The sequence below is a fragment of the Pseudophryne corroboree genome, chromosome 2 (genome assembly GCF_028390025.1).
Source record: "Pseudophryne corroboree isolate aPseCor3 chromosome 2, aPseCor3.hap2, whole genome shotgun sequence".
NCBI classification, from domain to species: domain Eukaryota; kingdom Metazoa; phylum Chordata; class Amphibia; order Anura; family Myobatrachidae; genus Pseudophryne; species Pseudophryne corroboree.
The window spans coordinates 704,184,695-704,199,217 of NC_086445.1; the positions used below are offsets into that span (position 1 = coordinate 704,184,695).

The 14,523-nt window shown below is 47.4% G+C and overlaps 1 protein-coding gene across 7 annotated transcripts in view; it reads left to right on the forward strand.

Annotated features, from left to right (window-relative positions):
• The window catches only part of LOC135045631 (complement receptor type 1-like), a 363,785-nt gene that overhangs the window by 64,140 nt on the left and 285,122 nt on the right, over window positions 1–14,523 (forward strand). For all 7 annotated transcript variants that reach the window (XM_063955316.1, XM_063955317.1, XM_063955320.1 and 4 more), the window contains exon 2: window positions 5,234–5,325. In XM_063955316.1, the coding sequence (XP_063811386.1) occupies window positions 5,234–5,325 (92 nt within the window). The remainder of the gene's footprint in view (window positions 1–5,233; window positions 5,326–14,523) is intronic.

The following is a 14,523-nucleotide window of genomic DNA, read 5'->3' on the forward strand; positions in this document are numbered from 1 at the left end:
TGTGTGTATGTATATATATATATATATCAATTGTTACCTAGGAGGCAAACCTTCCCACTCCTGCTGATATTCTGAATTTCATAACCACCATACTTGGCTATAGAGGTTTCTTTCATTATTCTTATTGGAGCTACAGATTACATATAGTGTGTACAGTTGTATTAATGAGAAACAACGATTTCTGCTGCGGGGTACACTGGGCTCCACAAGGATTAACATCGGGGTGTAGAGTAGGATCTTTATCCGAGGCACCATCAGGCTCAAAGCTTTTGACTGTTCCCAGAGTGCACAGTGCCGCCTCATCTAAAACCCTGCCCCCATGCACAGGAGCTCAGTTTGTAAGTTGGTGCCATGCAGTATGCAGGCACTTAACAGGAGGAGGGCTGCCTGAGGCAGTCCATTGATAGTCTAAATGACAGAAAGAAGATATTTTTTTTTTTTCCCTACAAAAGACTTCAAGGGCTGCAGCAGGCAAAGTCTCAGACTTTTATGCTTGCAGCTCCCTCACCCCCAGCGGCGCTGTATACTCCTGCGCCCTGGTTGCCGGGTCACTGCAGCGGAGGCGCTGGTTCCTTCTAAATGTGAGTCACACACACGCCGCCGTCCTCCCGGATCGTGGGGCCGCAGCTACTGGGAAGGTACGGGGTTTCTGTGCCCGCACTTTGCGATCCAGCGCGGCTGTAGGAGACGGGCTGCGCGTGCTGGCGTGGACACTGATTACTGGGCAGCCGCTCCACTAGTCACCAGGGACACTCATGGGCACAGGTCAGGGGGATTTTATTGTACAAATACCCCGTTTTAAGCTGCCCGCAGCGCCCAGTGGGGATGCCAGCAGGGGGAGCAGGTCGGACCTGTGTCCCCTCCCCCCAGCCCCAGGGCGCCATTTCTGTGAATGTTCCCGCCCTGGAGCTGCTTTCCTCTCCTTCACTCCCGACCAGCGGCCATCACAGATAAGCTGAGCTGTTCCTGGGACTGCTGGGGCAAATCCTCCTCTCTAGAACCGCCTGATTGCCAGTGCTGTGTTTCCTACAGGACACTTAAGTATTCTACCTGTCACTGGGACAGTGTTGGTTATGAAAGAGTGCATACATTCAGGGTTGTGTGGTACAAACACGCTGTGATATACATCGAGTCTTTACTGTGTTTGTTATATGTATTGTTGACACACATAGCTATATTGAGTATTACTTTGTATTGCTAGTCCAGTGCAGTTTTATGGTGCATAATATCTGCATGGTACGCTTGTGACTATATATGTGTGTGTGCATGTAGCTGCTGCGTGGTTGCCTCATTACAGGGTATTTCACTCAGCGTGCTACTCCTATATTGCTATACCTGAAGGGGCTAAGTGTTATCAGGTGTCTTTTTGTTTAATATAGGATTGTATCACAAGATATACCTGCTGTGTATTGTTACTTGTGATTTAAAGTCACCATACACGTTTATATCTCTTGAACTCACGATCTGTGCTGTCATAGTCGCACTTCACGGGTGCTCTTGCTAGGTATATTGCTGCTACACCTTATACCAGGTTGCCCTATACTGTGCACATTGTTATGTCTGCTACACGTGGCAACGATGCTGGGGCTTCTCCCACATTGCTTGGTAGTGAGGCCGTGGACGTAATGGAGGATAATATGGCAGCTGAGAGTTCAGGTTCAGGGGGTTCCTAACCCCCTAGTGGGTCGGTAGCATCTGGGGCTTCACAGGACCCACCTTGGGCTACATTTTCCACGCTGTTAAACACGCTTGTAACTAAATTGGTGCCCTCTGTGGGACCATCTGTGCCACTGCAGCAGTTTATGGTCCCTGCTATTAATCCGCCATGGGCAGATCAAATCTCCACTCAGTTACAGCATTTGAACCGGTCATTGACTAAATCTAAGTGTCACTCTCACCCGCCTAAGACTAAGTCGTCTTCTAAACGGGCCAATACCTCCTTCCAATCCACTGCTATTTTGCCTGACAGATGTTCCTCTGGATCCGGCAAAAGCAAACACTATTCACTCGGTGGTACATTCCCTCCTGACCACAGGAGTGGTAGTACAGGTGACTCTGGCCCAGAGAGGCAAGGAGTACTATTCACCGCTGTTCCTAGTCCCGAAACCAAACGGGTCCTCGCGGCCCATTCTCAAGTCCTTGAACAAGCATGTGCGGGTCTCCAAGTTTCGTATGGAAACGCTGCGCTCTGTTGTTCTGGCTGTGGAGCTTGGGGACTATATGGTCTCCCTGGACATACAGGATGCCTACCTACATATTCCTATTGCGGTATCTCATCAACAGTACCTGAGGTTTGCGTTGGGCAACCTTCATTACCAATTTCGGGCGTTACCCTTTGGTTTGACAACGGCTCCCCGAGTTTTCACCAAAGTTATGGCGGTCATGACGGCTACACTCCGCCGTCAAGGGGTCAGGATCCTACCGTACTTAGAAGATTTGTTGATCTTGGCAAATTCCCCAAAACTTCTCCTGTGTCATCGCAATCTGACGGTTCAGTGCATGAAAGCTCACTGGTGGCTGATCAACTGGAAGAAATCCTCCCTAGTTCCTGCACGGAGCATGATACATCTGGGAGCGTTATTGGACACTCACAACAAACGTTTTTTCCGGTCTCAGGAGAAAGTCCTGAAGCTTCAGGACAGGATTCGATGCTACCTATCTCGTCCGCAAGTGTCGATACATTCGGCAATGCAAGTGCTGGGTCTCATGGTGTCTGCTTTCGACATGGTTGAGTATGCTCAATTCCACTCTCGCCTTCTGCAGAAGTTAATTCTGACCAAGTGGGATGGCCTGCCTCACCGGATCAGATCTCACCGCCTGTCACTGAGCTGGTTGCTTCAGGGCCAACGATTGAGCAGGGGCTGTCCCTTCTGGATATCCAACTGGGTCCTTCTGACGATGGATGCCAGTTTGAGAGGTTGGGGTGCGGTGTTGGAACAACACTCTCTTCATGGTCGGTGGACCAAGGAGGAGTCTCTGTTCCCGATCAATATTTTGTAACTGCGGGCAGTGTTCAACGCGTTGACAGTGGCCCAGCATCTAATACAGAACAGACCTGTTCAAGTACAGTCGGACAACGCCACCACAGTGGCGTACATAAATCATCAAGGCGGCACTCGAAGCCGCATGGTAATGAGGGAAGTATCACGGATTTTTCAGTGGGCGGAGCGCCATCTGCTGGCCATATCTGCAGTGTTCATTCCGGGCGTACTGAACTGGGAAGCGGACTATCTCCGTCGTCAGGACGTACACGCTGGAGAGTGGAGCCTCCTTCCGGAGGTGTTTCATCTTCTCGTGAACATGTGGGGTCTTCCAGATGTGGATCTGATGGTGTCTCGACACGATCACAAGTTTCCGGTCTTCTGAGCAAGGACAAGGGATCCGCAAGCTGCGTTTGTGGACGCTCTGGCAATTTCATGGAACTTTCATCTATCGTATGTGTTCCCTCCGGTGTCACTCCTGCCCAGAGTAATACGGAAGTTCAAGCAAGAAGGAGGACACCTGCTTCTGGTCGCTCCAGCGTGGCCCAGACGGCACTGGTTCTCCGATCTACTGGGATCTCTCGTGGGATCGTCCCCTTCTACTTCCACAATGACCAGACCTCCTCGTTCAGGGCCCTTGTGTTTACCAGGACTTGGCCCGTCTGGCTTTGACGGCATGGCTCTCGAGGCTTCTGTCCTGAGGGCCAAGGGTTTTTCTGAGGCGGTCGTTCAAACTATGTTGAAGGCCCGTAAGCCGGCTTCTGCTCGGAGCTACCATAGGGTCTGGAATGCTTACTTTATTTGGTGTGCGTCTCACAATCATGACGTTTTCAAGTTTAGTACGGCTAAACTATTGGCCTTTCTACAACAGGGCCTGGACTTAGGCCTGCATCTGGCCTTTCTCATGGTTCACATCTCTGCCTTGTCGGTTTGGTTTCGGAGAATAATTGCTACCCTACCTGATGTCCATACATTCACTCAGGGTGTGTTGCGGATTCAGCCTCCTTATGTGCCACCTGTGGCCCCTTGGGACTTGCCGGTGGTTTTGGAGGCCTTGCAAGAGTCTCCGTTTGAGCCTCTTGCCTCTGCTGACCTTAAGTGGCTTTCCCTTCTTGCTGGCGATTTGCTTCAGCTTGAAGGGTCTCGGACTTGGGTACCTTATCCTGTAAGTCTCCCTATTTGATTTTTCACCGTGACCGGACGATTCTTAGAACGCGGCCAGGTTTTTTACCTAAGGTGGTGTTTTCCTTCCACCTTAACCAGGAGATTGTGGTTCCGGCCTTTAATTCTCCTGAGCTGTCTTCCAAAAAGCGGTCTTTGGATGTGGTACGGGCTCTCCGTATCTATGTGAAGAGAACTTCCTCCATTAGGAAATCTCATTCTCTTTTTGTATTGTTTGGTTTTCACAAAACGTGGCTGGCCTGCTTCCAAGCCGGATGGATTAGAATGGTGATTGCACATGCTTATGTACAGGCTGGTCGTCCGGTTCCTGCTACCATTAAAAGCCCATTCTACTCGGTCGGTTGGACCTTCTTGGGTGGCCCACTGTGGTGCGACCCTTGAATAATTGTGCAAGGCGGCAACGTGGTCCTCGGGGAACACTTTTGCAAGGTTCTATGCCTTCGATACCGCCGCTTCCCAGGATGCTTTCTTTGGACACTGGGTTCTCATGCCCGCTACAGTGCTTCTCCTCCCATGAGGAACTGCTTTAGGACATCCTCAATGTTAATCCTTGTGGAGCCCAGTGTACCCTGCAGCAGAAAAACGAGATTTATGGTAAGAACTTACCGTTGTTAAATCTCTTTCTGTGAGGTACACTGGGTTCAACAAGGCGCCCACCCTGACGCACTTGGCTTCTTTGGGTTGGTATTGGCATAGCCGCTGACACCCTCTCCTGCTGTGAGTGTGTGGTGTAATTGGCTACGAGCGATTGTCGTCTCTGGTACCTGCTACTGCATTGTGCTGGTTAACTAAACTTAGCTCCTGTGCATGGGGATGGGGTTATAGAGGAGGCGGCGCTGTGCATCTTGGGAACAATCAAAAGCTTTGAGCCTGTTGGTGCCTCGGATCAAGATCCTACACTACACCCCGATGTTAATCCTTGTGGAGCCCAGTGTACCTCGCAGAAAGAGATTTAACAACGGTAAGTTCTTACCATAAATATTATTATTAATTATAATATACAAATAAGTCCTATAGAGTGCAGACAATTTTTTTGTTTGTTTTTTACTAACTGTTCTTTCCCTTCACAGGCTTTTTACCATGATGTCCCCAGGATCATCCAACATAAAAATAACCTGTGAACTTTTTGTATACCTTTTAGTATTCATCACTGGAGCTTGGGGTAAGTCCATCGTTTATTTCATGTTTTGCTGCTGCTGAGAAATGTATTTTCAGTTTTTTGTTTTTCTATTGTACATTTTTATAATCATGATACTGCTGTTATAATTGATTTTTTTTTTTTTTTTTTACTGTTCAAGATCTCTCTGACTTGCTCTTGTTGGTATGTTTCTGATGAAACTTGGGTTCAGTGCACTGTGTCTGCATTGGGAGTTGAGTTGGTCATACAGAGTACAAACAAAATAGCCAAGCATAGGGTCTAATTCAGATGTGCCCGCATTTTTTGAGATGAGCCCGCTGTGCGCATAGTTACACAGTTGTTGAGGTTGAAAAAGTCAGATGTCCATTGGGTTCAACCTGGATAATAGAGGTGTTTTTTTTTTTTTTTTTTTCTATTTTAACTAAATGCTGTATCCTTGGATATTTTTTTCCGCTAGGATTTTATCTAATCCATTTTTAAACTTATTGATAGAGTCCACCATTACTACCTTTCTAGCAAAGAATTCCAAATCTTTTACTGTTCTTACTGTGAAGAACCCTTTTCTCCGTTGTGCATGGAATTTTTTTTTCTCCTAACCTCAGGGGATGTCCTCGTGTCCTATGTAGTGTTTTTTTTTTAAATAAACAAATCGTTTGATAAATCCTTGTATTGTCCCTTAATGTATTTAAAAATATTAATAATGTCCCCTCTCAGTCGCCTCTTTTCCAGTGTAAACAAATCTAACCTTTTAAGTCTTTCCTCATAATCCAGTGCCTCTAACCCCTTAACCAGTTTGGTGGATCGCCTCTGAACCTTTTCGAGTTCCAAGATATCATATTATTTGTATTATTATTATTATTTTTTTATAGTGAGGTGCCCAGAACTGTACACAATATTCCAGGTGTGGCCGCACCAATGATTTATACAGTGGCAGGATTACACTCAAATCCCTTGTCTCCATTCCCCGTTTTATGCATGCTAACACCTTATTTGCTTTTGTTGCTGCATTTTGATATTGCGTACTGCTACCAAGTTTATTGTCGATGAGCACTCTCAAATCTTTTTCAACTACGGTTATCCCTACATTTTCCCCAGTTAGTTTATAGGCTACCTGATTGTTCTTAGTCTTAAAGTGCATAACTTTACATTTGTCTGTATTGAACCTCATTCTCCATTTATCCGCCCAGACCTGAAGTCTAGAAAAGTCATTGTGAAGAGACTCAACATCCTTGTCTGAATTAATTACTCTACATAGCTTAATATCATCTATGAAAATTGATACTGTGCTTTCCAGTCCCTTTCCTAGGTCATTAATGAATATATTAAACAACAATGGACCGAGTACTGAACCCTGTGGTATTCCACTGAGCACTGAAGCCCATTCAGAGTACATCTCATTAATCTCTCCGCTCTAATTGCAGTGTGATTGCAGTTGGTGGGGGATCAGTACTAAATCGCGCTGGACGGGATCCCGGCGGTCGAAATCCTGACGCTGGAATCCCGACAGGGGTGGCGAGCGGAACGCAGCCCCTTGCGGGCTCGTTACGCTCGGCACACTAATTTATTCTCCCTCTATGGGTGTCTTGGACACCCGCGGAGGGAGAGTATGTCGGGATTGTGCCGGTCGGGATTCCAGCGTCTGTATTTCGACCGCCGGGATTCTGTCCGGAGGGATCTTGACCGCATCCCGTTGGTGGGTGTCGGGTAGCATGCTGGGTGGCCTTGCTCTGGCCCTGCGATGGGCGTCCCTCAGCATGCGATTGCAAGAGTAGCAGATTCTGCTAAAAAACGGAATCTGCTACTCTTACTGAGTATGGTCCAATCAGAATATTATTTACTAGACAGGCTTTTTTTTTGTTTGTTTTTTGTTTAATGTAATTATTTCTCTAACGTCCTAGTGGATGCTGGGGACTCCGAAAGGACCATGGGGAATAGCGGCTCCGCAGGAGACTGGGCACAAAGTAAAAGCTTTAGGACTAGCTGGTGTGCACTGGCTCCTCCCCCTATGACCCTCCTCCAAGCCTCAGTTAGATCTTTGTGCCCGGCCGAGAAGGGTGCAATCTAGGTGGCTCTCCTGAGCTGCTTAGAAGTAAAAGTATACTTAGGTTTTTTTATTTTCAGTGAGTCCTGCTGGCAACAGGCTCACTGCAGCGTGGGACTAAGGGGAGAAGAAGCGAACTCACCTGCGTGCAGAGTGGATTGGGCTTCTTGGCTACTGGACATTAGCTCCAGAGGGACGATCACAGGCCCAGCCATGGATGGGTCCCGGAGCCGCGCCGCCGGCCCCCTTACAGATGCTGAAGCAAGAAGAGGTCCATAAATCGGCGGCAGAAGACTTTCCTGTCTTCATAAGGTAGCGCACAGCACTGCAGCTGTGCGCCATTGCTCTCAGCACACTTCACACTTCGGTCACTGAGGGTGCAGGGCGCTGGGGGGGGGGCGCCCTGGGAAGCAATGAATTTACCTTATTTGGCAAAAAATACATCACATATAGCTCCTGGGCTATATGGATGTATTTAACCCCTGCCAGTTTTCCAGAAAAAAGCGGGGGAAGAGCCCGCCGTGAAGGGGGCGGGGCCTATCTCCTCAGCACACAGCACCATTTTTCCCACACAGCTCCGCTGGTAGGAAGGCTCCCAGAATCTCCCCTGCATCCTGCACTACAGAAACAGGGTAAAAAAGAGAGGGGGGCACTTATTTGGCTAAATAACAGATATAAGCAGCTATAAGGGATAGACACTTATTGTAAGGTTGTCCCTATACATATATAGCGCTCTGGTGTGTGCTGGCAAACTCTCCCTCTGTCTCCCCAAGGGGCTAAGTGGGGTCCTGTCCTCTATCAGAGCATTCCCTGTGTGTGTGCTGGGTGTCGGTACGTGTGTGTCGACATGTATGAGGAGGAAAATGATGTGGAGGCGGAGCAATTGCCTATAATGGTGATGTCACCCCCTAGGGAGTCGACACCTGAATGGATGGCCGTATTTAAGGAATTACGTGACAGTGTCGGCACGTTACAGAAAACTGTTGACGACATGAGACAGCCGGCAGCTCAGTTAGTGCCTGTCCAGGCGTCTCAAACACCGTCAGGGGCTATAAAACGCCCGTTACCTCAGTGGGTCGACACGGACCCAGACACAGACACTGACTCCAGTGTCGACGGTGAAGAAACAAACGTATTTTCCAGTAGGGCCACACGTTACATGATCACGGCAATGAAGGAGGTTTTGCACATCTCTGATACTGCAAGTACCACGAAAAGGGGTATTATGTGGGGTGTGAAAAAACTACCCGTAGTTTTTCCTGAATCAGATGAATTGAATGAAGTGTGTGATGAAGCGTGGGTTACCCCTGACAAAAAACTGCTAATTTCTAAAAAATTATTGGCACTATATCCCTTCCCACCAGAGGTTAGGGCTCGTTGGGAAACACCCCCTAGGGTAGATAAGGCGCTCACACGCTTATCAAAACAAGTGGCGTTACCGTCTCCAGAAACGGCCGCCCTTAAGGAGCCAGCAGATAGGAGGCTGGAAAATATCCTTAAAAGTATATACACACATACTGGTGTTATACTGCGACCAGCAATCGCCTCAGCCTGGATGTGCAGTGCTGGGGTGGCTTGGTCGGATTCCCTGACTGAAAATATTGATACCCTGGACAGGGACAATATATTATGACTATAGAGCATTTAAAGGATGCATTCCTATATATGCGAGATGCACAGAGAGACATTTGCACTCTGGCATCAAGAGTAAGTACGATGTCCATTTCTGCCAGAAGAGGATTATGGACGCGACAGTGGTCAGGGGATGCGGATTCCAAACGGCATATGGAAGTATTGCCGTATAAAGGGGAGGAGTTATTTGGGGGCGGTCTATCGGACCTGGTGGCCCCGGCAACGGCTGGAAAATCCACCTTTTTACCCCAAGTCACCTCGCAGCAGAAAAAGATACCGTCTTTTCAGGCTCAGTCCTTTCGTCCCCATAAGGGCAAGCGGGCAAAAGGCCACTCATATCTGCCCCGGGGCAGAGGAAGGGGAAAAAGACTGCAACAGACAGCTTCTTCCCACGAACAGAAGCCCTCCCCCGCTTCTGCCAAGTCCTCAGCATGACGCTGGGGCCTTACAAGCGAACTCAGGCACGGTGGGGGCCCGTCTCAAGATTTTCAGCGCGCAGTGGGCTCACTCGCAAGTGGACCCCTGGATCCTGCAGGTAGTATCTCAGGGGTACAAATTGGAATTCGAGACGTCTCCCCCTCGCCGGTTCCTGAAGTCTGCTTTACCAACGTCTACCCCCGACAGGGAGGCGGTATTGGAAGCCATTCACAAGCTGTATTCCCAGCAAGTGATAATCAAGGTACCCCTCCTACAACAGGGAAAGGGGTATTACTCCACGCTGTTTGTGGTGCCGAAGCCGGACGGCTCGGTGAGACCCATTTTAAATCTGAAAGCCTTGAACACTTACATAAAAAGGTTCAAGTTCAAGATGGAGTCACTCAGAGCAGTGATAGCGAACCTGGAAGAAGGGGACTACATGGTGTCTCTGGACATCAAGGATGCTTACCTCCATGTCCCAATTTGCCCTTCTCACCAAGAGTACCTCAGGTTTGTGGTACAGAACTGTCACTATCAGTTTCAGATGCTGCCGTTTGGATTGTCCACGGCACCCCGGGTCTTTACCAAGGTAATGGCCGAAATGATGATACTCCTTCGAAGAAAAGGCGTCTTAATTATCCCTTACTTGGACGATCTCCTGATAAGGGCACGGTCCAGAGAACAGTTAGAGGTCGGAGTAGCACTATCTCAAATAGTACTACGACAGCACGGATGGATTCTAAATATTCCAAAATCGCAGCTGATTCCGACGACACGTCTGCTGTTCCTAGGGATGATTCTGGACACAGTACAGAAAAAGGTGTTTCTCCCGGAAGAGAAAGCCAGGGAGTTATCCGACCTAGTCAGGAAACTCCTAAGACCAGGCCAGGTGTCAGTGCATCAGTGCACAAGGGTCCTGGGAAAGATGGTGGCTTCTTACGAAGCGATTCCATTCGGCAGATTCCACGCAAGAACTTTTCAGTTGGATCTGCTAGACAAATGGTCCGGATCGCATCTTCAAATGCATCAGCGGATAACCCTGTCTTCAAGGACAAGGGTGTCTCTCCTGTGGTGGTTACAGAGTGCTCATCTCCTAGAGGGCCGCAGATTCTGCATTCAGGATTGGGTCCTGGTGACCACGGATGCCAGCCTGAGAGGCTGGGGAGCAGTCACACAGGGAAAAAATTTCCAGGGCTTGTGGTCAAGCATGGAAACGTCACTTCACATAAATATCCTGGAACTAAGGGCCATTTACAATGCCCTAAGTCAGGCAAGGCCTCTGCTTCAGGGTCAGCCAGTATTGATCCAGTCGGACAACATCACGGCAGTCGCCCACGTAAACAGACAGGGCGGCACAAGAAGCAGGAGGGCAATGACGGAAGTGGCAAGGATTCTTCGCTGGGCGGAAAATCATGTGATAGCACTGTCAGCAGTGTTCATTCCGGGAGTGGACAACTGGGAAGCAGACTTCCTCAGCAGACACGATCTTCACCCGGGGGAGTGGGGACTTCACCCAGAAGTCTTCCACATGATTGTAAACCGTTGGGAAAAACCAAAGGTGGACATGATGGCGTCTCGCCTCAACAAAAAACTGGACAGATATTGCTCCAGGTCAAGGGACCCTCAGGCAATAGCTGTGGACGCTCTGGTAACACCGTGGGTGTACCGGTCAGTGTATGTGTTCCCTCCTCTTCCTCTCATACCAAAAGTACTGAGAATCATAAGAAGGAGAGGAGTAAAGACTATACTCGTGGCTCCGGATTGGCCAAGAAGGACTTGGTACCCGGAAATTCAAGAGATGCTCACGGAAGACCCGTGGCCTCTACCTCTAAGACAGGACCTGCTCCAGCAGGGACCATGTCTGTTCCAAGACTTACCGCGGCTGCGTTTGACGGCATGGGGGTTGAACGCCGGATCCTGAAGGAAAAAGGCATTCCGGATGAAGTCATCCCTACCCTGATCAAAGCCAGGAAGGATGTAACCGTACAACATTATCACCGTATTTGGCGTAAATATGTTGCATGGTGCGAGGCCAGGAAGGCCCCTACGGAGGAATTTCAACTGGGTCGATTCCTGCATTTCCTGCAAACAGGACTGTCTATGGGCCTCAAATTAGGGTCCATTAAGGTTCAAATTTCGGCCCTGTCGATATTCTTCCAAAAAGAACTAGCTTCTGTTCCTGAAGTTCAGACGTTTGTCAAGGGAGTACTGCATATACAGCCTCCTTTTGTGCCTCCAGTGGCACCTTGGGATCTCACTGTAGTGTTGGGATTCCTAAAATCACATTGGTTTGAACCACTCACCACTGTGGACTTGAAATATCTCACATGGAAAGTGGTAATGCTGTTAGCCCTGGCTTCAGCCAGGCGTGTATCAGAATTGGCGGCTTTATCCTATAAAAGCCCTTACCTAATTTTTCATACGGACAGGGCAGAATTGAGGACTCGTCCTCAATTTCTCCCTAAGGTGGTTTCAGCATTTCACTTAAACCAACCTATTGTGGTGCCTGCGGCTACTAGGGACTTGGAGGATTCCAAGTTGCTGGACGTAGTCAGGGCCCTGAAAATATGTTTCCAGGACGGCTGGAGTCAGAAAATCTGACTCGCTGTTTATCCTGTATGCACCCAACAAGCTGGGTGCTCCTGCTTCTAAGCAGATGATTGCTCGTTGGATTTGTAGTACAATTCAGCTTGCACATTCTGTGGCAGGCCTGCCACAGCCAAAATCTGTAAAAGCCCATTCCACACGGAAAGTGGGCTCATCTTGGGCGGCTGCCCGAGGGGTCTCGGCTTTACAACTTTGCCGAGCAGCTACTTGGTCAGGGGCAAACACGTTTGCTAAATTCTACAAATTTGATACCCTGGCTGAGGAGGACCTGGAGTTCTCTCATTCGGTGCTGCAGAGTCATCCGCACTCTCCCGCCCGTTTGGGAGCTTTGGTATAATCCCCATGGTCCTTTCGGAGTCCCCAGCATCCACTAGGACGTTAGAGAAAATAAGAATTTACTTACCGATAATTCTATTTCTCATAGTCCGTAGTGGATGCTGGGCGCCCATCCCAAGTGCGGATTGTCTGCATTACTTGTACATAGTTATTGTTACAAAAATCGGGTTATTGTTGTTGTGAGCCATCTTTTCAGAGGCTCCTTCTGTTATCATGCTGTTAACTGGGTTCAGATCACAAGTTGTACGGTGTGATTGGTGTGGCTGGTATGAGTCTTACCCGGGATTCAAAATCCTTCCTTATTGTGTACGCTCGTCCGGGCACAGTATCCTAACTGAGGCTTGGAGGAGGGTCATAGGGGAAGGAGCCAGTGCACACCAGCTAGTCCTAAAGCTTTTACTTTGTGCTTTATCTATACAAAAAAAATACTGTATACTGTGTCATTATGCACAATTTGTGTTTTGTTATTTATATATTATAACCGTGAATATGTATATCCATTATAATACATATATGTGATTTTTTTATACGTTATTATTTAATTAAGTCTGTGTGTGAGTTTATTTATATAATTTATTTACGCACGCATGAGCAAGATAGAGTATATTTGGCCTCCCTTATAATAATAATATTATCAAACCCATTAATTGAACTTGAATATCTCATCAAGGAAAAATGTTTATCTAATGTCTGCGATAGAACACCCAATTCGAGTATACACATAATGCATAATAGTATTTTTAATATTTTGTCCACTGCCAACCTTTTATTCCAGTGCAGTACATAAATATGCTATTCCCCTATACAGACAAACCTTACATCCACATACAATTAATGTACTCTTGCTGATTCCAATGATTTGCCTTCTAATATATTTTATCTACAAACAATCAACTCGCAAATATGTTCTATATTGTAGCGCCCACATTAAAATACGGAGATCCCATCCACTTCGACCATATCTTATTAAATTTAGTGTTAGCATTCCTGCACATATAAACATATCGCTCATGTTTAATTGCAGAGTTGGTTAGTGCCAGAAAGGAGGAGAATTCCGGGCAATCAGGCGCCATCCATGCACGCGCCATGATTACCTTAGCCATCGCGCATGCATTTTTAACATAAGTCACATCTGATCGGGCAATAACTACCTCCGCATTGGCTCCTAGCACGCACATTTTAGGTGTCGGAAGTGTGAGTGCAATCCCCGTAGATTCCAATGCCTGTTTTACCTCAATCCAAAATTTCTGGACGTGCACACAATCCCACATGAGATGCCAGAAAGTACCCACTACATATGTGCATTTAGGGCAGATATTTGAAGAGCGTCCTCCATATTTAGCCAACCTTACTGGAGTTAAATACATTCTGTGGAGAATAAATAGTTTAATTTGTTGAAACCTAATACAGGTAGTGGCTACATGGGGGAGTTCTCTAAGCGCAGACCACTCATCATCATTCATAAGGCCTAGATCTTGCTCCCATTTAGCACGAAGAGCTGCTAGGGAATCCATATGTTGATGGTTTAACAAAAATGAATATGTTTGGGAGACGGCCTTCTGCTGTCCAAGTGCAGGCAAGAAAATGCGAATAGGGCAAGGAGTCAGATTCAAGGGAAAATCCCCAAACTGAGTCTGAATAGCGTGTCGAATTTGCAAGTACCGAAAAAATATGATTGGGGTAAAGCATACTCATCTTTTAATTGCTGGAAGGACTTCAGCCCCCAGCAGAATTTAATTGGCCCACGGAGTATATGCCCCTAGCTCCCCACACTTTATTACCATCCATGCCTCGCAACTCCGTTAGCTGGCTAGAATACCAAAGAGAAGTCTCTGGATCCATTTCAGAAAAGCCAACTATAGCCTGTGCTTTCTGCCATATTTTTAGCGCTTGGGTTATAATAGAAGGGGGGAAGGTGTCTTTTCGCTTAATAGTAATTGCAGAGGAGTGCAGCCTGGTACCAATTGTTTTATAAAAGCAGAATGAAGAGAATCAGCACTATTATTCTGGAGCCATACTGTAACATGTGCAAGCTGCACAGCATAGTAAAATAATTTAAAATTAGGAAGGGCTAATCCTCCATCAACTTTTGATCTAGGTAAGGTGTCTAACTTAATACGGGGGCGTTTGTTAGCCCATATAAGTGGACTAAGCATACTGTTAATTTTCCTAAAGAAAGAAGAAGGAAG